The 26,630-nt window shown below is 45.7% G+C and overlaps 7 protein-coding genes across 7 annotated transcripts; 4 read left to right on the top strand and 3 right to left on the bottom strand.

Moving 5' to 3' along the window:
• Window positions 1–140: 140 nt before the first annotated feature.
• N7469_011652 (uncharacterized protein) lies at window positions 141–916 on the top strand (the record flags this gene model as incomplete). The annotated part of the gene is made up of 2 exons (XM_056650557.1): window positions 141–575; window positions 638–916. The coding sequence occupies 2 exons, from the start codon at window positions 141–143 to the stop codon at window positions 914–916; spliced, it is 714 nt and encodes a 237-aa protein (XP_056494913.1).
• Window positions 917–1,893: 977 nt separating this feature from the next.
• N7469_011651 (uncharacterized protein) lies at window positions 1,894–2,085 on the bottom strand (the record flags this gene model as incomplete). The annotated part of the gene is made up of 1 exon (XM_056650556.1): window positions 1,894–2,085. One exon carries the CDS (start codon window positions 2,083–2,085, stop codon window positions 1,894–1,896), a length of 192 nt encoding a protein of 63 aa, XP_056494912.1.
• A 510-nt stretch (window positions 2,086–2,595) lies between these two features.
• On the bottom strand, window positions 2,596–4,314 carry N7469_011650 (Major facilitator superfamily domain general substrate transporter; the record flags this gene model as incomplete). The annotated part of the gene is made up of 3 exons (XM_056650555.1): window positions 2,596–3,577; window positions 3,635–4,160; window positions 4,218–4,314. 3 exons carry the CDS (start codon window positions 4,312–4,314, stop codon window positions 2,596–2,598), a joined length of 1,605 nt encoding a protein of 534 aa, XP_056494911.1.
• Window positions 4,315–7,611: 3,297 nt separating this feature from the next.
• Window positions 7,612–9,609, bottom strand: N7469_011649 (major facilitator superfamily domain-containing protein; the record flags this gene model as incomplete). The annotated part of the gene is made up of 6 exons (XM_056650554.1): window positions 7,612–8,356; window positions 8,422–8,796; window positions 8,861–9,067; window positions 9,124–9,247; window positions 9,321–9,454; window positions 9,530–9,609. The coding sequence occupies 6 exons, from the start codon at window positions 9,607–9,609 to the stop codon at window positions 7,612–7,614; spliced, it is 1,665 nt and encodes a 554-aa protein (XP_056494910.1).
• A 1,958-nt stretch (window positions 9,610–11,567) lies between these two features.
• N7469_011648 (reducing polyketide synthase sphB) lies at window positions 11,568–19,245 on the top strand (the record flags this gene model as incomplete). The annotated part of the gene is given in 6 exon segments (XM_056650553.1): window positions 11,568–12,229; window positions 12,296–17,018; window positions 17,073–17,357; window positions 17,416–17,831; window positions 17,888–18,093; window positions 18,110–19,245. The coding sequence occupies 6 exon segments, from the start codon at window positions 11,568–11,570 to the stop codon at window positions 19,243–19,245; spliced, it is 7,428 nt and encodes a 2,475-aa protein (XP_056494909.1).
• Window positions 19,246–22,578: 3,333 nt separating this feature from the next.
• Window positions 22,579–23,214, top strand: N7469_011647 (uncharacterized protein; the record flags this gene model as incomplete). Its single annotated transcript, XM_056650552.1, has 1 exon — window positions 22,579–23,214. The coding sequence occupies one exon, from the start codon at window positions 22,579–22,581 to the stop codon at window positions 23,212–23,214; it is 636 nt and encodes a 211-aa protein (XP_056494908.1).
• Window positions 23,215–24,370: 1,156 nt separating this feature from the next.
• Window positions 24,371–26,544, top strand: N7469_011646 (uncharacterized protein; the record flags this gene model as incomplete). Its single annotated transcript, XM_056650551.1, has 2 exons — window positions 24,371–24,842; window positions 24,908–26,544. The coding sequence occupies 2 exons, from the start codon at window positions 24,371–24,373 to the stop codon at window positions 26,542–26,544; spliced, it is 2,109 nt and encodes a 702-aa protein (XP_056494907.1).
• Window positions 26,545–26,630: the final 86 nt, after the last annotated feature.

Here is a 26,630-nt window from a genome sequence, read left to right as displayed (position 1 = left end):
CGGGCTGAATGCTGATTTACCCAGCGAGTTCGGTTTGCCCCGTCTATTGTCGATTCTGCACGCGGTCGTATTCTGTAGGGGCAAAGACAGAGGCTGTCTCTAAGAGGCGTTTTCTTCCCCTTCAGAAATACTGGGAGCGCATGTTCGCGTATATTGCTAACACTCCAGCGGTGACGGATGTTGTCGTCTCTGGCGGAGACTCATTCTTCTTGAGCCCCGAGCAACTAAAAAAGATCGGCGAGGAGCTCCTTGCGATAGAAAACATTCGCCGAATCCGGTTCGCAAGCAAGGGTTTGTCTGTTTGTCCGTCACGGTTTCTGGATTCGCAAGATGAGTGGTCCAAGACACTGATAGAGCTTAGCAACCGGGGCCGGGCCTTGGGAAAGAGCATCGCGCTGCATACGCATTTCAATCATCCGAACGAGATCTCGTGGGTTACCAGACGAGCTGCGCAGATACTGTTTGAGAATGCTGTCACAGTTAGAAATCAAACTGTGCTGTTGAATGGTGTCAACAATGATGTTGTTACAATGAAATCGCTGATTCGAACATTGGCGGATATCAACATCCAGCCTGTAAGTTGACTCCTTCCCTAATACGTGGGCCTGGTTGATAAGAGAAGTACTATGTGTACCAGGGGGACATGGTGCAGGGCGTCGAAGATTTACGGACGCCTTTGCGCGAGATCCTTCAATTGGAAGCTCATATTCGGGGTACTATTGCGGGATTTGTGACGCCGTCGTTTGTGGTTGATCTCCCCGGTGGTGGCGGAAAGCGTCTGGCGTCGACCTTTGAAAGCTATGACGAGACAACCGGTGTCTCTAAATTTGTGGCACCGGGTGTGAAAGGGAATACGGTACATGAATACTATGATCCAGTCTGGTCATTACCACAGGCAAGTGGTTATGCCCCATAGGTTTATCGCCAGATATGTCCGATCGGACAGATGGGGGAGGCAGCTCGGGTCTGAATCGCCTGGAAGTTAGAGGCAAGATGTGTTTTCGGATGGGACAGTGAACATACACGGTATGCACGACAAGAAAGCCGTTCTAGCAGCTTCCAGATCAGGTGTTTCGTCGATGAGATATGGTGCCGACCTGGGTCTGGCAAGCACATATATCTATGTCGTCGGTGACATTTAGGACCTGACCTAAAGACAGGGAAATGTCACCTTTCCGCTTTATAGTCAAAATCTATAATTCTGAAATAGAAGTATACAGTAATATTTAATCAAGTCTATTGTCTGCACCATTGTCGTAGTTTTCACCCTTGTCTTCGGCAAAGCTAAGGGAAATTTGCGTTTCCGAGTAAATCCGTAAATTGCAACCCTATGCTTTCTGTTGTCATCAGATTTGAAAGCCTCCGTAATCCGTTCCAGTATTTCATCTCCGATGGAAGTCGTGGAACGCTAAGCAGCAAGCGGCAAAACGCATCCCGGACCTTTCGAACCGAACGCATTCTCAGTGCTCGCTCTCATAATATTGTAGCCCTAGGTGGGACGACTGATTTTGTTGACAAGTTAAGCGCCATACGGGATATAAGCCATGATCTACCCTTAGCTATGGATTCTCTTTTTTGTCTGCTTTGCTATCGCGCAAATAGTGATACCAACACACCCATATAAAAGACGTAAAAAGGGTTGTAGGCATAGCAGACGCCCAATAAACCCGAAATTTACTGGACACCGACCACGGAGACCTAGCCCTCGTAGTCGAAGAAGGACATGCTAAAGACTGCACAGAGGAACGTCGGAGGTAGAAACACAAAAGTAACAAAAGTAACAAAAGCAAGCCTTTTAAGAGCAGCGTTATCCGACTTCATGGCTTTGCTAATTTGGACTGTGGCATCAGTGTCGTACTAACTTCGTTGAAAGCCAATTGTATCTCGTTTTTGTCATCTCTTCTCATTGGATATTGCGCGGTGCCGTAGACCGATAAGATAGCACTGAAAGAAGGCTAGACGAGCCTGGATTGCGTGCCAGATAGCTGGAGAATGCTTCCTTCCCATCTTTTGCACGACTCCGTGTGAGGTACTTGACTGTTCCGCAGGGCGCTTTCGCCCGCGTAGAAGCATTTCCATGGTCATCTTTGAGGCTGGTGAATTTCTGAATCGATTTAAACGGGCAGCGGCAGAACGACGGCGCAATGGGAGCGGATTTTGGCGCCCCGCTAACCGTCAGATCGTAATACTTCGAATCCCGTGACACGAATAATCTGAACAAATATATATTATATGAAATAACTATCAGACTGTCTAGATTCCAAATTCCAGTTCAATAAAATCAATAGTCGGATTCTCAATAGAAATCACAAGAGAAATCTGAAAATTCTAGTAGAGAAATCCAAAAATCCTAGATAACCGATAAAATAAATATACTGACAACATGAACAAAAATCCAGATCCCAATTTACTATTGGAACAAGATTTAAACTTTAAGAATCGTATATCCCCTCCCCTCGCCCCACTTCCTTAAGTCTGCGTACCCCCATCCTGTACAGAACCGGAATACCTTTAGGAATATTCCGCAGCGCTGCTCATTAATGAACGGTCCATGAACGGTCCAGTGAACCGATCTGGTATAGCGTTAGGAAATTTTCAAATTCTCAGATCGCCTTTTCCTCCCTCGATATCACGGATACCCTCATTTTCGGGTACAATTCTATGTCCATATCGACCGATCTTGTACCATGGCAAAGAGAACAATTCGTCCGTACTCTCCAAAGATCGACCTCGAAGCTCAGGCACGAAGAACCAGACCCAAAGGAGTCCGGCAAAGCTCACCACGGCACTAAAGGCGAAGAACCCGTAGCTTTGCATCACGAGCAACATATCCGGCACAGCCTTCGTGTTTCCGAATTGGTTGACGAAATGCAAGCACATTACTAAGGAGCTTCCTAAGGCCCGCAGACGTAATTGCCATATATCGGCATTCACGAGATACTGGAAAGAGTTCCAGCCCATTGTCCATCCAATACCAGAAAGATATATCATAGCGATAGAACCGACAGCTCCTCGACGCTGCGGGCCACTAAGCTCGCCAGAGTCGAGTGATTCAGCACCTACAACCCCCAAGAAAATAGCAATGTACACCAGGCTGATTGTTTGCAAGGTGATACCCATGTATAACGAACGTCGGCGGCCGAGGAAGTCAATCAAGAAGAATGCGCAGAGATAAGCAGAGGCTAGCTTAACCACGCCTAGGATGCAGCTCGCAAATAGCTTTTCCGACTGACCAGACTTCCCGAGAACACCAAAGAATTCTGTGGCATAAATCGTGATTGAGTTTGCACCAGACCATTGCCCTAGTAGTTGGGACATGAATCCAAGCATAAGACGGTACCTATTTGCAGGGACGAATAAAAGCTCACGCACTTTTCTCCATCGCGAGACTCCATGCGTCGATTCTTGCTCCCTATCGAGCTGACTTCTAATACCGGCTATCTCAGCCTGGATTCGATGATTGCTGGTATCTAACATGCGGAGTTTAGCTAATGCAATCTCGGCATTTTCATGTCGACCTTTAATCATGTGGTATCTTGGCGTTTCAGGGACCGTAAATGAAAGAAGAAGGAATAAACTGGGTTATCATCAGTAAAAAAAAAATACTCGACATATCACCACTTAAGGGGATTACCTAGCGAATCCAATATGCGCAAATTGTGGTGCCCTCCATTGCCAACGTGACTCATCAGGAAGGTTCACTGATGCTCGCCAATTGCTGAAAAACGCAATTGTAGCCCCGAGATATACAGATCCAGCAAACATGTTTGTTAACATACCACGAATGCTTTTTGGGGCAATTTCAGCGATATACATAGGGCTGACAACTGTAGTCATCCCAATTCCGAGCCCCGCAATAAATCTACCTGCGAGTACTTGGTTCACATTGCCATCACTGACCACAACAATGATGAAGCCGATGAGCCACAGTACACTAAGTGTTTGAAGAGTTCGGACTCGACCAAGTTTGTCACAAAGAACAAATGCCAGAAAAGCACCGACTATGCTACCAAGTTGAACCATGCTCGTTATATTCGACAATTTATTGGCTTGTTCACTAGAAGATCCATCCTCAAGCCGAAATTCGTTCTTGAAGCTCTCCAAGCTCACCATTCCACCAACAAGGCCTTCATCAAGGCCACGGCTTGCGCCAAGTAGGCCTATTCACATATCATGTAAGTGACCGCCATCGATTGGCAATGATGTGTAAACCTTACCGAAGACAGCCGCGCTCCAGAAAAGTTTCCAGTTAAAGGCTTCATCGGGTGTATCCCGAATTTGTCGGGATTTCGGTATGCAACTTAGCATCCCCATGGTTGTTCTATAGGCGAATGACACGAATGAAAGCTATGATGGTCAACGAGGGCGGACTTTCGCCGTCTTTTAAGATGAAATCTGCCTGGGAGAGAAGAGCTCGGGCCATCAACATCCTATTCAATTAATGCGGGGTATGGGGAGGAAAACTGAGCGGGGGATCGAATGAAGCTAGGAATATAACGCTAACGACGAGGTCCTCGGATGTGTCAAGCTTTGGCCCCAGGTGAAGTAAGCGAAAAGACTCGGTCAGATTCCGAGTTTTGCCAAGCACTATCATCCATCGCCTCTTTAGTTAATTTGGAAAAGATAAACTATCATGACTTTAAACAACAAGTTATTGCTGCTACCATTAGGAAGAGGTCTTTTTGTTCGGGACGTTGCGTTGGAGGGCGTCTATAACGTGGCAAAGATGTGATGAACAAGATTACCTGACTCAAGGTAAGGGTATCAGCCTTTTTAAACTACTGCAAGTTCTTTCAATTGCTAAGCTAAGGGGATTCAGTTCAATGATTCCGAATTTCGTTCTCAACAATTCATTTTTAGAGCTCGTCTTAGCTTCACCAAAAGGCTACTAGTCACCGACCCTGCGTAGAAGGGCGAGCTTTGTGCCGGTGTTTTAACGATAAGCTGAGCGCTGGGCTCGGAATCCATTTGCTATCCAAAGTTCTATGTACATGGATCCTGGAGAAAGTTAGGGTTAAAGAACAGGACGGGTGCAATTAAAGATATCAAAAGTTGAACTCGCCAGGTTATCTTCCTTCCAATACACCGACTATATACTTTAAAGCGTTTACCAAATGGCCGCAGACTCCAAGTTTCAAGCGGGGAGGAGATAAGAAGAAAGGAAGAAGCTTGACTTGCCGTGTGTACAATCCTGCGACACGCTCGACGCCGGCAACCCATTGGGAAATGTCTATCGCAAGTAGGTTCGTATTGAGAAAGTGGCTCGAAAGAGGTCGGAGGGGTAAAAAGAGTGACCTCCTCTGCTCGACGTTTCTTTTCCATCCAAAAGGCAAACTCCTTGATGACCTCCCGTCTTTTGGCGGCCCGGGATTCCTTGCACCAGCGCCAAAGTGCTCTTGTACCATGCCAGATAGTCAAAACAACAGTAATGTGGCTGGCAGACGCTAATAGCCGCTCGTCCGCGAGTGAAAATACCATTTTCAATAACCAAAATGAATGGAGGTTGATGAATACTACTTACCAATTTAGTCTTGACTGGGAAAATGTCGCAAAAGTGCATCTAAAATGATCAAAAATGAACCTTTTCGCGGAAAATAACTATCGAAGAGTAGTTTTGGGTCTGTTTCCTAGGAACCGGCCATTGATCGATGGTGCGAGGAAAGAGCTCCTCACAGCAGACTGCATTCTGTTGAATTTTTCCAGATTTCACGTACTACTAGACACCAGCGGAATATTGTGATTCATTATATTTGTCCGAATTGTCTTTAAGTCCTAATATGGAGTATCCTTGGCTGAGCAGGCTCTTAAATACTTGACCCCGAATGATCTTATTCCTTGGTAATCGAGAGGTTCTTCCCAATGGCACAGAAAACGCACTCGCCAATCATCATCAATGGAGATTTTGGTTGCTTCGATCGATGGAAGCATACAATGAGAAGCTGAAAATAATCTGGATTCAATGAGTCGCAAAAGAGCTCGTATCTTTTGCGAACTCAGGAATCCGCGGTTATTTAAAAACATTCCAATGTTCTTAATAACGTTAGTCCATGACGCTAATGAGCGTCACACTTCAAATTGAAGATATAGTCTAGCACATATTCTTACCCAGATATATTCTGAATGACCAACACCTTTTTTGATACATTCATATCCAAGACTTCATCATGGTTCAAGGAAATTCCAAAGGGCTCTACAGTCCAGTTGATCATCGACCTCGCTTTCCTGCGCTTGAAATCGAATTTTCTATAGCACCCCTCCTAACCATGACGGGCTTTGTCTTAGACGATCTCATTACCACAGACAGAATTTGTTTCGCTTTAAGCTGTAAACTAGCACTGGCTTATTATCAGATTTACACGCGACATGACGAAGAATCTTGCGCTCGTTTTATGTCTTTTATATCGTGTGCGTCGTCTTTGCAGGAATTACCATTCAAATTGTTGACCTATGGTACTCTTTCTTTAGCACAAAGAACAGAGCTGTTACTTCGACTTCAAGGCCGAGATTGGAAATACTGCACAGAATGCATGTATCTTCATCGGTGCTCAAAATGGTCTTTTCTTCGATCATATCTGAACTATGACCCGCACGGTCAGTGCGGTTCGCCTCGTGCCAGGAGACTTCACATTTGTCCCTGTAGGAGCATTTCATTGTTTCAGCAACATCAATTTGCAAATGCTTCTCTGGATGCAGAGAACCACTCTGTACTGACAGAAACAAGACTGTCAGCATGTACACGATCGCTCAATCCTGGTTGTCATGGGAAATATCTCGACTTCGAACACGAATGTACTTTCAGTAATCATCCATTGGTGATAGTGCACACAAAGGCTCGAGCATGGTTTGATAAGAGTACTCGAACACTTCGAGTCCTAAATATGTTTCGATTCGATCTCTCAGGAGCAGGACCTTGAGTTAGCGGTGGCGGGCTTCGGGAGGACTAGCTCCAAATCGTGCATTCATAGAGACACTGAAGTGTGGTTGAATAAGTTCTTCCGTCGTAACTAGCCATAAATTTCGAGCATGGCCTTTTCCTGCTTGACATTACAGCTCTAAAAATAACATACATTTTTCTTTTTCAACCTCCATACAGTACTTCATCTACGTATTTTGCTTCCATAACCCGTCTAACCCACTATCGCACCGGTGCCCTTGTGGTTCTCTGATTATATGAATACACTGGAAGTAGCCAACCTTCACTGCGTAATCTAGTATCCCTGCGTGGCCTGTTGATATTGGCATCCAAAAACTTCAAAGTCTTAAATGTATATTCTTTCGGGAGTTTCCTTGCTCTATAATTGCCATCCCATGTTGCAATAGATACCGAAACAAGCGGAGACTTGCTTCTACGAGAACGGAAGTGCAAGAAGCTCTTCTTTCGTCTTTGAAAATTTGACCAGCGAACAAAAAATTGCTTCCTCAAAAAGAAAGAGTGATGCGTAAAAGAGGTATCGCGGGAGGGAAGTCGGAATCGTAGAAAAATACACCGATGAGCATAAAGCTATCTACCTCCGGAAATATTCACCAAACATATATATATAGAATACCATGTCTCAAACAGAGCCCGAAAACTCCATACTTGGATGCATTGGATTAATGGCGTGGGAGCAGTTAGCGCATCTGATTTTCGCATTCTGACGAAGGAACATCTGTATGATCTAGTTCGGCCATTGGCTTCCCCTTTGAGAATCGGACATTATCTTTCTTCCACATCATCACAATCGCCAAGGATTGAGCAGCCGAAAATGAAGCGGCCAACTTCATCTGAGAGTTGTATGCAAGAGCAAAGATCTCTCTCACATAATTTTGGATGTCGGGGGAAAATGTTGTGATGGATTGTGTTGACCTTGACAAGGCCATCAGCTCTGCAGGGCCCAAAATGGACGAAAGCCGGCTTTCAATGTAATGATTGAGGATCGAAGCTGAAGCAGCGACCCCCAAGACACCTCCTAGCGTTCGAAACTGGATTCCGATTCCGACAGCTGCTGCCTGGTCTTCCTGGTCCACAACAAGCGGAGCCGCCATATAAAAAGCGGCCACGCTTAACCCAACCCCCAGTCCGGCTAGGACTAGATACCCAAATTGTCCAAGCCACAATGTGGTGATTGGATCGATACATGAATAAAGAAATATGCCGGTAACTTGCATAATCGCGCCGACAATGATGATGTAGCAAAATGGGAGTTCCAACCTTCCGGACAGAATGGAGCAGGCAATGATACCGACGGGGCAGCTGACCGAGAATGAGAGTAACTTTACACCTGCACCGATAGGCGAGCTTCCATTGACAATCTGAAATCTTTGTGGGATGTTGATAATGCAAACAAACAATGGAAGGCCGCTCGTTAGGAATCCCCTTGAGTTTCGTGAGTCATGGCTCATAGCGCGCAAAAACAAGGACCCAGCGAGATAAAAACTTACAGCAGAACCCCCATGAATATACGATTATGTATGAGCCGCCATGGGAACATTGGGATGATTCCCATGTCATTTTGAGAGACAAATGACTCCCATAAAGCAAACAGTATGCAGAAAATCCCAGAAATCACGAAAAATGAAATAACCAATGGTGAGTTCCAGGAGTACTGAGAGTTTCCTTCTTGAAGCGCAGCAATTATGAAAGAGCATGCAGTCAGAGTCAAGAACGATCCTAGAAGGTCCACACGGCGAAAGAAAGATTTTGTGCCAAGCCACAATCGTTTTCTGATGTCTTGATCATTGTGGATCTTTGCATTTGGAAAATGAGATGGAATGGCATAATACGTGAATATCCAGGAAAGCACACCAACCGGGACACTGAGTATTTCTGGATAAGCAAAAAAATCTTCACATCCGGCGAGAATAGAAAAAGTAGACGCACTTATAGAGAAACACCCAGCGCCAACTACCATTATTCGCAATTGCACCACCAAGTAGTGGGCCAAGTACAAGTCCGAGTGAAGAAATTCCCCCGGCAAGTGAGCTGACTTTGTCGAAATGTTTGTAGGGGACAATTCGCACGAAAGAAAACAAGGTCAATGAGTAAACACCTGCGCCCCCAAGTCCTTGCAAGGCTCGGAAAATGATTCTACGAAGAAATCACAGGATGAGCGAAGGCCGAAATCGTTTCGCTGGTCAACTTACAGTTGATTGAGTGTTTGAGACGCTGCACATGCGGCGGAAAAGCCGATAAAAAGTGATAGAGATGCTAGAACAGCGGTCTTAACACCGACTATGCTACTGCAGTTGGACCAAACGATTAAAAATCCTATACCGACAAGTCTATTAGCAATTTAAAGTACAGTCTTTATGGTTGAGCTTATGAATGGAAATTATCAAACCTGTATAGGTAAGAAGATAGGAAGTGATAATCCAACTACTGTTATTGGAATCCTGAAGGTCATCAGTGATGGTGACAAGTGATGTGCTAACGATGGTCGCTTCAAGGCAAGTAAGAAAGAGGGCCAAGCCGAGACTAAAAATCGAGAGTCAGTGAATCCATATCTGCGATATTAACAGTACCGCCAGTCATAATAATGGGCCAAAATACCCAGTTGCACCAAGATACAGACGAAGACCATGTATTGTACTGCCCCATTCCGTTGTAGGGCTTGGGTCAACGGGCTTCATGTTTGAAGATGACACGAGACTCGGACAAAACGGGTTTGAATATTCGCTTTTGGTGTGACTGGATCAATTCGTGTAATAAAAACTAGTATCGCGCCCGCTGCCACGACGAAACGTGATTTATGTAGCCTTACACGTACGCACTACAAAACCTTTTTCATCCGAGTTCCGAGATCACTAGTCATTTTTAGACGTAATGATTCATCTTCGATTTACTTCTGGTCAAATTATTGGACCCTGCGGATAATCCTTGCAGCCTCCTATTACATCACGCGTCAATATGATAGATTCGAGTTCGCGGATAGTTTCCACGATAGTTTGTCCCCCCTCGCACGGGGATGCGCGAACGATTCTAGTGACCCGCTTCGCCTCTCCCGCATACGCTATTCCCGATTAATTTGATCAACACGCACTAGATTGCTAGCGTGTATCTAGTCGATCGTGGGTATATGCGATCTACTTGAAACGTCATTGTAGATTGAAGAATAGAAAGGGTGGCATTTCAAGCCGCACTGAATGAGATACTGTAATCTGCAAGATTGGGGAATATGGTGTCTCCGCGTCCAAGAGCTCATCTACCCTCGGGGTCGACCATAATCTCATTTTGCAGTCATTGTTTGGGGTGGGGCGCTTCCAACATCCAAAGAGCCACTAATGAAGAAGATAAGGCACGAGGTAGATCCTGCGAGGGATACATGCATAGCAGGAAAACCACGAATGCCTGGACTCCTTTCTTTCCTGAAAATCCATTAATCTGTCAAAGAAAAGTTTGGTTGGTAGCCGGATGTTAGGTATTGATCTTGTGCAGATCCTCAGATGCGCTGCATGTCCTGGAAAATAAGCCGTTCGTGCCATTTAGAACGTTTCCTAGATTAAGTATGTGAAGGTTACCACAATGTAGACCAACAAAGACTGGGGTCCGCCATACCAAGATCATCGATCATTGATCGGGTGTAAATTCGTTCCTAAAATTTTGTATGCACTTGTTTAATTGTGGCGTCTCTCTTTTCCGTGTAGTGCATCTATTCGCTCGACTATTTTGAAGCTCAATGGAGCGTCAAAGAAAACGAGTCCTCGCCAGAAACCCTCCCTGGCAACATGCATTACTGATATCCCGACGGCGAAATGTTCTCCCACGTAATCTCATTTATGCGAACACGGTTTAATCCTTGCCGAGATTCCCCTCCATGATTTCCGAGATGAAAGAAACGCCATGTCATAGCTAAACTTTGAAATGACCCGAAATTGAATATCGAAATCGCAAATCAAAAAGACATGATGATGTAGATCACTATACTACTAGTATCGATCACCAGATACAAGGCAACCTCCTTGCTCAAGTTTCTCATCTCGAGATACCGCCAGAGCTGATTTTTTTAATCCATCGAGCCGTCTTTCCATTGTAGTCCATAGAGTTCACTAGAAGCCTATCCCACTAGACCATTATTGCGAGTTAACAGGATGACAGCATCTGTAGCGGTCGTCGGCTATCTGCGTCTCCAGATGGCGGGAGTATACATCTCCCTCGCATGAACGGAAATTCGGTGTCAGTAATAATGGTATCCCCCGGGACCGACGGTGAGGTACGTCAGATAGACTAGTATTTCTATTAGTCGAAATCTACCGCGAAACAAAAGCCCTTTCACCGGTTGAAGCGCGGTTGGACTCACTAGTGCTCCGGGATGGTATTTTTGGTTGCTCCATACTACTAGTATTCTCAATATACACATCCCTTGTTAAGCATTACTTTTAGAACTAAGATATCAAGATGTTATATAGCCCAGTAAAGCCCATGGCAGTCAAGGTTCCGGAAGGATAAAATTTTGATTAAATCGTTTCAATCTTCGAACCTTGTGATTTTCTTTGGATTATCAATATTATTGGAAAACGCCCAATACTATTTAATATCAAATTTTTGGCTCTTCGACGCACGCAGCGCATTCGTCTTTGATCTAAGAAAAATGCCTTTGCCAAATCCCGAAATAAATGGGTCCAAAAAGGTTGGCATGGTCGAAGCTGGATTGGATGCTACCAATATATCGTCAGCTCAAGCTCAAGGTCATCCAATCAATGGCCGCAGATCTTTTATTGATTCAGCAATAACCAAAGAGCTTGAATCCAGCAGCACAATCCCCATCGCGATCTGTGGAATGTCGGTCCGTCTTCCAGGGAATATTCAAACTCCCCAGGATTTATGGGAATTCATAGTTCAGAAGCGAGATGCGCGTGGCCCTGTTCCAAAGTCGAGATACAATGCATCAGCATATCACTCTGACAAAGCAAAGCCAGGGTGTATAAAGACGGAATATGGATATTTTCTCGATGAAAGTGTTGACGTCTCTACGGTGGACACGTCTTTCTTCCACATGAGCAAGGCTGAGGTTGAGAGGACAGACCCTCATCAGCGACAGATGTTGGAAGTAGTCAGGGAATGTATGGAAGATGCGTGTGAGACTGAGTGGAAAGGAACTCCAATTGGTTGCTATATGGGAAGCTTTGGGGAAGACTGGGTGGAAATGTTTGCTAAGGAAAATCAACAATACGGTCTTCATCGCGTGAGTGGATACGGGGATTTCGTTTTAGCAAACCGGGTCTCATATGAGATGGATTTCACCGGACCGAGGTTAGTCTACAAGTTGAACACCCATTAGTGTATTGTGCACTTACAGAATATTCTTTCCAATCATAGTATGGTTATACGAACTGCCTGTTCATCATCCCTCGTCGCTCTACATGAAGCATGCTTGGCAATTGCTAGAGGTGATTGCAAGGGAGCAGTAGTTGGTGGCGCCAACTTAATACTTGGCCCAGGAATGACGGCCGCAATGTCGGAGCAGGGCGTTTTATCACCTGATGGGTCCTGTAAAACATTTTCCGCCGATGCAAACGGTTATGCTAGAGGCGAGGCAGTGTCTGCTATCTTCATCAAACCACTTGCTGCTGCTATCGAGGATGGAAATCCGATTCGGGCCGTTATCCGGGGATCAGCTTCAAACAGTGACGGAAAAGGAACCGGTGGGATGCAGTTACCAAACGATATTGCCCAAGAAACTATGATTCGACATGCATACAAAGTTTCTGGTATTACGGATTATTCCCAGACAGCATTCGTTGAATGCCACGGTACAGGCACATCTGTTGGCGATCCAATAGAGACTAAGGCAGTTGGCCGGGTCTTTGGTCCCCAGGGAGGTGTCCAAATCGGTTCAGTTAAGCCCAATCTTGGTCACTCTGAAGGCGCATCGGGCCTCACATCCGTTATTAAGTCTGTACTGGCATTGGAAAAGGGTATCATCCCGCCTAACATTAAGTTCAACCAAGCAAATCCAGACATTCCATGGAACGAATGTCAGCTCTCCGTCCCTACAGAACCAAAAGAATGGCCAGAGTCCCGAAAGGAGCGCATCAGCGTCAACTCATTCGGGATTGGAGGAACCAATGCCCATATTATTCTTGATTCCGCCAGGGGCTTCGGTATTCTCCCCACGATCGAAAAGGCTATAACATCGCCAAAGCTTCTCGTTCTGTCAGCCGCGAATGTTGACTCCTTGAAGAAAAATATCGCCCTTTACAAAGACTTTGTGCTAAAGCATCCTGCAAAAATCACAGACCTCGCGTTCACTTTGGCTACAGGAAGAGAACATCTCCCCCATCGTGCATATGCGGTGGTAAATCTGTTTGGCGGCGTGACAGCGTCGGTCCCCTTCAAATCCAGCAAATCACCAAAAGTTGCGATGATTTTTACTGGTCAAGGCGCCCAATGGCCCGAAATGGGTCGTTGTCTGCTCCTAGACGAATCTTTCCCCGTATTTAGGGAATCAATCAGGTCGCTCGATGACCATCTGCGAAGAATGGATTCCACGTTATCATGGTCTATTGAGGAAGAATTACAAAAACCCGCTAAACTTAGCCGGTCATTTTCAGCTGAGTTTTGCCAACCGCTCTGCACAGCCATTCAAATTGCCTTGGTCGATACATTTGCTTCAATTGGGGTTTATCCTTCCGCTGTCGTTGGACATTCCAGTGGAGAAATTGCCGCTGCATACGCCGCCGGTGCTATTGAGGCAAAAGATGCCATCGAGCTAGCATTCTACCGTGGCCAAGTCATGACAAAACAAACTAAAGATGGATCTATGGCTGCTGTAGGGATGGGTTGCGAAGATGTACGTGAACATCTACTTTCCGGTGCCACAGTCGCCTGTGAAAATTCACCTAGGAGTGTAACAATATCTGGTGATACAGAAGCAGTCGAAGCCACGATTTTCAATATCAAGCAGACTCTCCCTGGTATTCTGGCGAAGAAGTTAAAAGTTGAAAAGGCGTACCATTCACCGCATATGGCTGAGATTGGCTCAGATTACCACGACATCATCAGGAAAATACCATGCAAACCACCTAAGAAAATGTTTTTCAGCAGCGTTGAGCACGGTCTTCTCGTCAAGGACTCCAGCCTCGGACCAAAATATTGGCAGAAAAATTTAGAGTCGCCTGTCCTGTTCCATGCGGCTATCGGTTCACTCTTAAAACATGAGATTTCCAAGAATCTGGTATTTCTTGAAGTCGGGCCACATGCTGCCCTTGAGGGACCTCTCCGACAAATTCAGGCGGAATGCTCAAACACATCCGCGTACACATCCGCACTCCTCCGAGGACAGAATGATGTAGAGAGTCTATTGGCGGCTATTGGAAAGCTTCACGCCCTTGGCTGTGAATTAAATCTTGCCAAGGCCGTTGGCAATGGTGTCAGTCTTCCAGATCTGCCAAGATATCCATGGGATCATACTAAAAGCTTTTGGTATGAGTCGAGACTGACGAAAGAATGGAGAAATCCACAACACAAATATCACGATCTTCTTGGCCGAAGAGTCCCAGAAAGTACCGAGTCTGATGTTTCTTTCCGCAATCTATTCCACCTTGATAATGTCCCCTGGATGCGTGATCACAAGGTGGCTGGTGATGTTGTGTTTCCGTTTGCTGGGTACGCTGAAATGATTGGAGAGGCTGTCCGTCAACAAACGGGTGTTTCTGAGGGATTCCGTCTGCGTCATGTTCTAATCAACACAGCACTTGTTCTCCGAGAAAGTCAGCCGACAGAGATCATAACCACGCTTCGCCCGCGACGCTTGACACAGACCCTTGAGAGTGAATGGTGGGAGTTTTCAATCTCATCTTATACTGGCAAGACTTGGACAAAACATTGCTCCGGAGAAGCTCGATCGCAGATTCATGGATTCCAAAATACTGAAAAGGATGATAATTTAGTCCGAAAGGTTGCCACACGGCGCTGTTATGATGCTATGGCTCGAGCTGGGCTCAACTATGGTCCCTCATTTCAAAGACTGGACCATGTGCGCGCTCATACGAAGCTACAGAGGGCGTCATCAGAAGTTGCATGGAAAAAGGACGATGATTCTTGTTACTTTGTCCACCCCTCGGTTCTTGATTCTTCATTACAGCTGTTTAGTGTCGCGGCGACAAGAGGCTTTGTTAACACAGCCGGGAGAATGATGATCCCTACATATATCGAAGACTTGTGCATTTTCCGTTCTTATGGCAATATTACTCTTCAAGCCTCCGCAAAATACACTCCGAATGGTGGTATTTTAGGGTCTAGTCATGGTTTAAATGCCGAGGGGAAGGTCGTCATTAGTGGTTCGGGCATACGGCTGTCTTGTGTTGACGAAACCTCTTCAACTGAGAGGCCCGACGGATTTTCTCGAGCTACATGGGCACCGCATCTCGATTTTTTAAACGTTGAGACTTTGATCAAACCCGCCGCCGATCGAAGTGTTCAGATGCGTGCGTTAACGGAACTTTCACACCTTTGTATGGTTTCTACAAAACGAATGATATCGAGCCTCGATACACCCCTCGATTATATGAAGAAATATCGAACTTGGATTGACCGTCAACTGAATCTTTCTGATCTGCAGAGTCTGAATAGTCTTGACGAATGCGCAATCAAAGACAAAGTGAGAAGACTTGTTGATCAACTATCCAGCACGGCTGCGCAGAGCCCTGCCGTCGCCATTCAGAAGATTTTCAATCATATTGAGCGAATCTTCGTTGGGGACCTTCAGGCCCTCGATTTGCTAGTCTCGGACAACACACTGGTTGATCTATACGCTTCAGTTGATCAGTGTGATGAATCGGAGTTCTTCAAACACCTGATACACACAAAGCCAAATCTCCGAATCCTTGAAATTGGAGCGGGAACTGGTGGATCTACCTCAAATATACTCAAGTTTCTCACACCCGGTGATCGCAGACACTATTCCAAATACACATTTACCGATATATCATCGGGGTTTTTCTCTGCTGCCAAAGAGCGCTTCGCCGGATATCCGAACATCGAGTACGCGACTCTAGATATTAGCAATCCGCCTTCGGAGCAGGGGTTTGAAGGATGCGAGTACGACTTGATTATCGCAACGAATGTGATCCATGCAACACCATCACTCCATGAAAGTTTGTGCAATGTCCGGAAACTGCTTGCGCCTAATGGTCGGTTCTTGCTCCATGAACTTACGCCAACCTCTAAATGGGTCAACTATATCTGGGGGACGCTACCGGGCTGGTGGTACGGAGAAAATGATGATCGGGTTCAAGAGCCGTACGTTGGGGTCAAAAGATGGCTTTCCGAGCTGCAGGCTGCAGGTTTTCGTGTTCCAGACGCCGTAGTTCTGGACTCTCCAGAGCCATACCAACTTGGGGCGGTGATTGTGGCCCGACCGGCTCTCGATGTCATTCCAAAGAAGAGAGTAACGTTACTCACTCTCTCCGAGTCTAAGAATGTCGACCTCATGGTACAGTCTCTCGAGAACCGGGGATATGTCGTCTATCCCCGTGATTTGTATCAAATGCCCTTGCCACAAGGGCAAGATGTGATTGCAATGCTTGATGATGAAGCTCCATTCTTCGAAGATATCGACGATCGGCGATTTGCCGCATTCAAAGCATTGATAGACGATATCAAAGACTCTGGTCTTCTGTGGGTGACCGGTCTTTCTCAGGTACATTGTCAGAACCCCAAGTTTGCACAGATCAATGGGGCAGCCAGATCCTTACGCTCCGAAATGTTGGTTGATATTGCCACCTGTGAAGTAGATCAGTTTCCTCGATCAATTGGGAAAATCATCGACGTTTTTGAAAGTTTCCAGCTTCGACGTGAGGAGCAGTTTCTCAAGCCCGAATTCGAATATGCAATCACTGACAACATTGTTCATGTCGGTCGCTATCATTCCTTTGATGCCAAGGAAGAACTCATGGCATCAAATCCCGGTGACATTATGACCTTGCAAACAAGCAAGCCTGGTCGTCTTAGTGCCTTACAATGGGCCTATCAACAAATTCGCCCTTTGGACGACAAGGACGTAGAGATCGAAGTTCATGCAACTGGTTTGAACTTCAAAGTAAGCTCAAATCGATCTTTCTCTATGTGAGCATGATGCTAAATCTGATTACAGGATGTCCTCTGCGCCATGGGCATTGTTGAAGCCGAGGAAAATGGATTTGGCCTTGAGGCGGCCGGTATTGTCCGTCGCGTCGGAAATAAAGTCACAGATCTTCTCCCTGGAGACCGAGTCATGCTTCTTTCATCATGCTCCTTTGCATCAAGTGTCATTGTTTCAGAGAATGTCTGTGAAAAAATCCCCGGTGGGCTGAGCTTCGAGGACGCTGCCACCATGCCGTGCGTATTTGCCACAGCGCTATATTCCATTTGCGATGTTGGGAACTTGAAAAAAGGACAGGTTCGCTCACTCATATACTCTTTCTGGTAGCGAGCCTTAAACTAATCCTGATCTATAGTCTATCCTTATCCATAGTGCCTGTGGTGGAGTTGGTATTGCCGCCATTCAACTCGCCCAAATGATTGGAGCGGAAATCTTCGCGACGGTGGGAAATGATGAAAAGGTGAAGTTTCTGATGGATTCTTTCGGTCTTCCTCGCAATAGAATCTTCAATTCTCGTGACATATCCTTTGTGGATGACATCAAACGAGAAACAAATGACATTGGTGTTGATTTGGCACTTAATTCGCTGTCAGGCGAATTACTTCATGCGACATGGGGCTGTGTTGCAGAATTTGGAAAAATGGTTGAGATCAGCAAAAGGGATTTGATGGGGTCAGGCAAACTTGATATGCATACATTCCTTGCTAACCGAAGCTATTGCTGTGTTGATCTCGATCAAATATGCAGAAAACGATCGAAAGTTGCCAAAAGGTCAGTCCTCAAGGCTACAAAAAGGCCTGTTAACGTTGACCAACGAATCTATATAGGCTGCTCAAAGAAATCGTCCATTTGATTAAAGAACGATTCATTCATCCCATTCGACCCATCCGAAAATTCCCTGCCAATGCCATACTTGATGCATTCCGATACATGCAACAAGGTGTTCATCTCGGAAAGATCATCGTGTCGGTCCGAGACTGCAAAGGCCAACTAGATATTGAGCAAAAAGTTCAACCTAGAAGAACTGAAACTCGTTTCGATGCATCTAGTTCATTTTTGCTTGTTGGCGGTCTCGGGGGGGATTGGTCGCTCTGTGTCAACATGGATGGTAGAGCGTGGAGCGCGTCATTTTATCTATCTCTCGCCAAGCGCTGGAACGAAGAAGGAACATCAGGATTTTGCTGAAGAGCTTGCGAGCTTGGGGTGCCGTGTTGACTTTGTTCAAGGCAGCGTAGCAAGTCTCAAGGATGTGATCAAGGCTGTTGCGCGTTCTGAGGGTCGACTACGAGGTATCTTACAAATGTCCATGGCGCTTGGAAACCAGACGTTCCCACGTATGACAGTGCACGAGTGGAATACTGCCGTTGATCCAAAAGTCCAAGGCACATGGAACTTGCATCACGCGTCTACATCCGCCAAAGCCCAACTTGACTTCTTTGTTCTGTTCAGTTCTATTTCCGGTATCTGTGGACAGCCGGGTCAGACGAACTACGCCGGCGCGAACACTTTTATGGATGCCTTTGCACAATACCGTTTAGACCTAGGGCTCCCCGCTTGTGCCCTGCAGATAGGTGCTGTTGAAGAAGTCGGCTTCCTGGCAGAGCATGATGATATAAAACAAAAGCTCAAAGCTGCTGGCGCATTGCCCGCCGCAATTTCGGAATCCGAGCTTCTCACAGCTCTGGAAGTAGCCATGCGGTCCAGGTCGATGACATCCAAATATACTGCCAATAATATCTGCCTGGGCCTACGGACAGAAATCCCTCTCCATGACCCACAGAATCGCCTTCTTTGGAAGAAGGATGTCCGCATGGCAATTTTCCACAATGATGAATCCACCGGGGCAACTTCTAGCAATGCGACCAACGATGACCTGAGATCTTTTATTGCAGCCGCGAAGGTTGACAAAACAGTCCTATCCCAGCCCGACTCAGCCCATTTCCTCGCGGTTGAAATCGGGAAAAAGGTATTCAGCCTTCTCCTCAAGCCTGAAGAAGATCTTGTAACTTGGTGCTCCCTTCCTGAATTGGGAATGGACTCGCTTGTCGCCATCGAAGTGCGCCAATGGTGGAAAGCTATCTTTGAATTTGACATTAGTGTGTTGGAAATGCTAGGGATGGGAACACTTGAAGCACTTGGCGAGCATGCTTCGAAAGGGATGCTCCATGCCTTCCACGAAACATGAAGCCGCGAAGCATACCATGTTGCTGGCTTTGGAACATACTAGATATTCATATCTGGCAAAATAGAAAGTTCGTCCTGTTTCCTATGACATATAATATACGAAGGCTCTACATAGGGAGCCTTCTTGTAAAAATTTGTCACTTGAGGAGCCTTTTTGTAAAAGTTTGTCACTTGAGCAACTGCGACTAGCGTACTAATATAAGTGTCCAGTGTGCATTGGATTCCTACCTCTCGTAGACATGTGGAACACGTAGTACGTGTTCCACATGTCTATGAGAGCAGTTACTCGTGACGTGCTCCAGGCTAGTTCTAGACTTGATTGGCACATGAAAGATAAACCCTAGGACGATTTTACTTTTGACGTCTTACACCTAGACCATGATGGCGAATGACTATTTACATTTTCTTATTGGACCACTATTTATGGAGGGACCGACTCGCCCTCCACTTCTACATAGTACAGTAAGCGCCACGAATCTTGTTTCTTCGGTGCGAAGTGGATCCTAGCCCTAGGGACGGCAGCGTGCTCCAGCACGCTGCCGTTCATCATGGTATGTATTCCGCGAGGTCTGCGGGCTCATTCGCTGCCAAGGATGGTCTTTGGGAAATAGTTTGCCTACTATTGTAGCCGGAGTGAATCATAAATCCTTTACTGAGGAGGGGACATATTTACTATAGTTCGCAGTACAATACGTAGTCTTCCTCGGCCTGATCCGTTCCTGATATTGTCCGACGATCTTGTAACTATGGAGTAGTACGGAGTACTAGCAATGAAGTTGGAAGATCTGCACCACAAGCAACAGCCTTGTCAATACTTACAATGTATGAAATCCTTTCACTATCCAGAGTGGCAGGGCTGCCAAAACATTGCCGCGGGACTGTTTACCCCGCATTCCCGAGTCCGACTCCGCAAGCTTTCAATGTCTTGTACTCCGTATGTATAGCAAACTTCGTAAGTGCAGATGGAGGGAGAAATGAATCAGATATTGCACGGAAAAATTCGGCGCTGCAGGTTTGATTTGCTATTGCAGATCACTATCTTCCATCCTGCAGGGATACCCTCGTACGATGAGATTAGCCCCACACGTGAGAGGATCACCGACTCGTGCATGTGTGATTTGATAAATGGCTGATGAGACCATCACAATGTACCCTGTATCTGTATGGGTCCGTGGACTGGGGCCATTTTGACCTTAGATTTCGGTTTCATAATATACGTCGCTGGTAGAGAGTAGCTTAACGATACTCTCGGCTCATGTATATAGTACTCTGCAATCACATCGTGCTTGCATTAGAACTTATTTTATTAAAGTATATACGTCTCAACATAGCCATCTAACACTCCAGCGATGGAGAATACATGACAATCTAGCCATAGAATACTATTATACTTGGGTAGTAGTCAACCAATAATCCACGACGAATCGAAGGCATTCATAAAATTGTAACTTCTAAACTAGTGAAGTTTTGAGATTGCAATTTTATGAATGCCTGCTAGCCCATCCAGACTTCGGAAATCGATCATTCTTTTTATCACTCTCTGAGATTGCACAAAGCCTGAGTATTATGTAGTGTTCGGCCTCATTATCTAGGTATATCAGATCGAGGATTTTGACCGCAATGCTATCAGCGTTTGGGTTGAATGGCAATTCAATAGGTATGCCTAACTTTTAACAATGGTTTAGACATGCTGCAAGCCAAGCTCTTGTTCTCCGTGCTGTAGGTGGATCGATGTGGGTCGACGCAGAAACATTAAGTTTGGCTCGATATTTGGAATTCTTCTTAGCTTTCCCACCTCGAGTTTCGCAATCAAGGATGGCCACCTGGATCTACAGGCTTTATTCCTTCCCTTGTTTCCTTGTCGACTGATTTTAGGCCAACCTAGTTATACATACATACTCCGTACATATCCCCAATGATTAGCCAGTGCTCTTGATTTTTCTTTGTGCATACCAACTACAGTCATTCATTTCACCGCGCCTGCGGCCAGCATGGCAGGTCTTACGGTTTACAATCTTCCCTCGTCGCCCCCAATCTGGGACGGGGTTGGGATCTTTTATCTTTCATTCTGCATTATTTGGACCGTTCTTTTAATTTCAGGCATGGCTTTTTGCTGCCTGAATCGGGATATACCATTAATTCGAGTTCGTGGGATTTTTTGGTCATTTCTAGCAATCAGCTTGCTTCATGTATACTGGATACTCGGCCAGATTACATATCCAATCGTTCCGACAATGCCGGGTCTTCTTTCTGTTGACATTCAATACTTCGCCATGGGGATTTATTTCCCTCTCGGCATCGCTCTATTTCAAGCATCTAATCTTCGCTTTCTTCATGTCGCCCGCATGCAAAGACAGTTCGTTTTTCCTGAACTGCGAAGTACCATCAGCATGGGCTCAAAACCACACGGCTCCCCAATAATAAGTCGACTGCGAAGCATGAGCTACATGACTCGAACAATGGTTTTAATTGCTATAGGGATACTCCTGCAGGTCCGAGTACTATATCGCCATACCCCGAAAATATAGGGACTAACGGTAATTGCAACCTAGCTCATAATTACCATCTGTATGTGGCTAGCTTGTACCAAGTATCACCCTACATATGGCATCCCAGGAACGGAAGTTCGTGGAGATACTTTGTCTGAGCAAATGGCGTACATGCACCGGGGGTGGGAATGGTGGCCGTCGCTGCTCTGGCAAGTGATTTGGACATGGATTGTGAGATACCCAAGCTTCAAGTCGATCAATAGTAAGAGAAATTTGGCTTATATGACCCATACTTTGCAAGGCCGCCCCGATTCTTATTTTCCGGGCATGGAGAATCCGCGACACTATGGGATGGCGTGCTCAGACAATTGCCTGCTGTCTCGCTAGGTACGTTCAAGTTTTACTATCATTGTCCTGGTCATGGTCTGATGTACGGTTACGACTTTTAGCCTACATGCAACTCCAATGTTCCTCGCAGCATCGTACGCACCAGCCTTTGAGAAAGTGAATATCTACTTCGCCCCCAGCCAATGGTATACACCGAGATTCATGATTTCAAATCCCCTGGACATGCCTTCTAACAAACGCATAGGATTCACATATCAATTCTCCTATGGGAAATTTTCACTGTTTTTGTCCCGATCTTTCAGGTCATACAACTCCGGGCAATGAAGAAAAAAACTATCGATTCGACGGTCAAATATGATACATATTCATTTTCGGCGATCTCAATATCCCCTCCGCCATCTCCTTCAATTGATTGGAAGTCAGCTTCATCTACACTTGCAGAGAAGGGTCAGACACAGCAGTCCCTGAAAGAGTGCTATAGCGACAGGCTCTATACCATGGATGCCCTGGACCATGTTCTTCAGAAAGGCTCAGAACAATTGCAGCAGTTCGCCGCGCTTAATGACTTTTCTGGTGAAAACATTGCTTTTCTAGGCGAGTTGAAGAACTGGAAAAGATCTTGGCCATCCAACCTTGGCGAAGATCAAATACCTAATGCTTTTAACGACGCACTTAGACTTTATACCACCTTTGTCAGCATTCAGGACGCCGAATTTCCATTAAACATTTCTTCCCATCAGTTGAAGCGCCTACAAAATCTTTTTGAGAGGCCGACAAGGCTCCTTTTTGGCGATAGAAATGTCAACTTGACCTCGCCATTCGTGACCAAAGAGCCAGTGCCACAACCGCGGGCTGTTGACATTGGTACTGCTTGTAGCACGATCCACAAGTCTTCAATCCCGACTTATACTGGGGATGTTCCAATCGCATTTGACATGTCTATCTTTGATGAAATTCAAGATCACATCAAATGGCTTGTCTTGACGAACACTTGGCCGAAGTATATTGATACAATGAAACGACAATCAACTGATACCGACCGTACTTACCAGATGGCTTCCACCGAAACATCATTTGTCGCAAGTCGTATTTTCCAGAATCGCTTGACAAGTAGGCTTAGCTCTCTGTTTTGATCCGTTCGTGGAAGACCGGTGATACAACCTGTCGCCTCGCTTGCTAGATGGATGCACTGGTACCCTAGCTACTCTACGCGAACTATTCGGCAGAGACATGCACAGCTACCACGAGTAGTCTCCAGGCTCAAAAGAGGGTATACCTAATTCAATGAGCTAGGAAGGCTATTTGACATCGTATTGTCACGATGCTTCGATGTTTTTAGCTCCGCTGCACTCATTCAGCTTCACATTAATCTTCATTTTTTCTATCACAACATCAGTTGTTCGACACTCCTGTTTCTAATCCTTTCGCCAGTCCACTCCCAATTCGATGTATTCTGTCATGTCTTGAACTCTTGATATGGCATTTCTAATCAAACACTTCAATTTCCTTCGTTCCTTTTTTCATAACTTCTTCCAAGAAGTCCCTGCATTATGTCCGCCGAATAGATCGCGTGTAGTAGCCAGGGTAACAGTGCATCCATCTAGCAAGCAAGGCTATCATGACAAAAAACCTTTTCTATTCACTATTCTACTTCACTAATGTCGAATTAAATGCGAAGATATCCCAAGTTGGAAATTTTTGACTCCCAGTTCGGAACTTTACCTTGGAAGGTATCAGTTTGGCATATCACCAGGATTGGCTTCCTGCTACATGCTCACGGCAGCACCTTCACTCTCTGCTCTGCTTCGGGCGAATATACGAACCTCCTAAGCTGGCCCTGCTCGATCTTAGACTCTTATTGGATACAATTGCCCACTGCCGAATTTGACAGGCGCCCAGCGACCCAACCCCATTGCCCTGCATATCTATTTATAGAGGATCATAGCATCTGTTAGGTAACACAACGTCATCGCAAGGCTGTACCATATCAACCTCTAAAATTCTAAATTACTTCTTTTCCAGAAACCTTTCTTGTAGGGGTTACTTCATAAGGGATATCCTCTTCCAGTGTTTTTTTGTCTCTTCACTTCCCTGGGAAAAAGAGGAATAAAAAGGTTTTTCGTCCACGCAATCACGAGAAAGGCCAAGACATCCCTAAGACCGACCGCTGATCGGTAATTCTAATATTCTTCACGCCGCACTTTTGTGGAAAAAACTACTGTTCTTGTCATTTCCATTTTCTATTTTTTTTACTGGAGTCGGTGTTCTTTGAGTCGGAACAATTGCAAAATGGGGAACCCAAGTCTCGAGCAGGACAGCAGGACTTCAGAAACTCCTCAACCCCCGCCGCCTTATTCTGCTGCACACAATGAGAACGGGATAGGGGATACCCCAGCTAGCTTGAATCATTTGGCGCAGGTCAACTCAACTCCATCCACCAATAATGTCACTGTCCAGGAATCGATGGCACATCTGAAGCTCATTTCTGCTATTGCCAGCCTTCGTGATAGTGTTATGAAAACGGACAACCTATTCGGTATCTGTGACAATGACGCCCGAGCGTTCTCCAACCCGAGGAAACAAGCACAAGCAGCTGCTTGTGTCAAGGAGAAACGATGGGCTGTATATGTGGCGAGGGCAGTGGAAAGGTTCGCAACTTGGTGGGAGACTACAGTTCCAAGTCTTGAGACAACTGACATTTCGTCCCTTAATACGCCCGAGACTAACATTTTATGGTCCGCCGAGATGATGCCCCCTCTTGGTAAGAATGTTTCAGATTCGCATTCAAAGAAGAATTCTTCAAACTGTACTAATTGCGACTTGTAGATATTATCATGGTCTGGCATTCATTTATGCTAAATCCTCGCGCTTTTCTCGAAGACTGTCTTCGTCATCGTAAAATGGGATTCTGGGCAACAGGACTTCCGTGGAATATAATAACTCAGTCTTTACATCCACGCACTTATCGATATGATCCGGGTGAGCAGGCCCGGGTGAATTTCGAGAAAATGTGCCGTCGACCATGGGATAACCTCTCAGAAAGTCACATGAAATCTCTATCTTGCTTGAAATGCAATGAGACTTTCGCCGCGCCATGGACAGAAGGATCATTTGGATGTGATCCTGATGTTGCGTATGCACACTGCAATGGATATGCAGATAAGTCTATGCGGGTTTCTTGCCCATCATGCAAGCACAGTCTAACGCACGATGGCCTTTCTGTTCAAGCGTTCAGAAAAGATGTACAAACGCTACTTATAGATGGGCTGCCAATGCCAGGCACACTTTTGTCTATGAATGGGACTCCAAGCGATGACCATACTACTGATGGCGTGTCTTTTCCCAATCGTCTAATTAAAGAAGGGATCAGGAGTGATATTTTACGACTCACCGATCGTACTTTGAATGAAGAGAGCACTATTGGGCTCATTCGTGACTATCTAGAAAGCTGTGTCAAGGATCGATCATTGATTCGCCGCGTGAACGGTAAAGTTCTCACATCTCGAAACTCGAGTACTGCGGAAAGGGTCAGTCTTCGCAATATGCTTTCGCGATACTGGGACAATCCCTCTGTCTTCTCTATAAATCTTATCGGGGCAGTTATTCGCCAAGGTACTTTCATTGACAAGGCAGAGAAAATTGACTGGATAAATTCTCCGACCCTAGAAGCTACAGTCGGCCATTTTATCAAGAAATATGGTAATTTCTTTCAGATAATATCGAAGAACAAAGGGCATGCTGTAGTCCCAACTCTTGACATTGATTTGATTTGGCATACGCACCAGCTTTCTCCTGCTCGTTATTACAGATTTTCAACCTCTCTCACTGAGGGAACGTTCGTGGACCACGATGACAAGGTGGATGAGCTCAAGCTGAACGATGCATTCGTGTGGACATCACTCCAGTATCAAAAGATAACTGGCGGGGAGCTCTACAGCGAGTGTACCTGTTGGTATTGCGATGCGGTTCGTGAGACTCATAATCGGGGACTCTCTCGTTTTATCTCTCCGTCAGTGTCGAGTGCAAAAACAAATGCTACCACGCTCCACAGAAGAAAAGAGAGTGCCGGGTCAAAAGATACTACGGAACCTCATCTTTCGTCACATAACGCGGTTCGAATCCAAGCCAGAACAGATCCACTGGCAATTGAAAACCAGAAAGCTCGATTAAAATCAGCTTTGGAGAAATCTTCTTCACGTTGTTCGCGAAACACAACTGAAAATCGGGACGGACAAGTATTAGAAGGACCTTTCATGCGCGATTCGAATATTCATCCCGACATCTATCCATGCAATCCGGTCTGTGTCAGTACCACGTTAGGATCAGCAGGGAACTGTATTAGTGGGACAGAGGGTATTGGTATGGACCGAGGAGCATGCGTGAGCAGCACAGCGGAGCCGCAGTCGAGAGGAAGAGGGAAATCATTTTGTGCTGGTATAGCAGGCTGCGGGATGAGCATTTAAAACTTCGAAGAATATAAAGTTGATCGAAATGATTAAGTAGAAGCGAGCTTGACAGGGATGGCTATGTGAACAACACGAAGGCCGGC

Source organism: Penicillium citrinum (genome assembly GCF_028827155.1).
Source record: "Penicillium citrinum strain IBT 23319 chromosome Unknown utg000012l:1.0-138595.0:1.0-138660.0, whole genome shotgun sequence".
Lineage (NCBI taxonomy): Eukaryota > Fungi > Ascomycota > Eurotiomycetes > Eurotiales > Aspergillaceae > Penicillium > Penicillium citrinum.
This window is presented reverse-complemented; position numbering and strand designations above follow the sequence as displayed.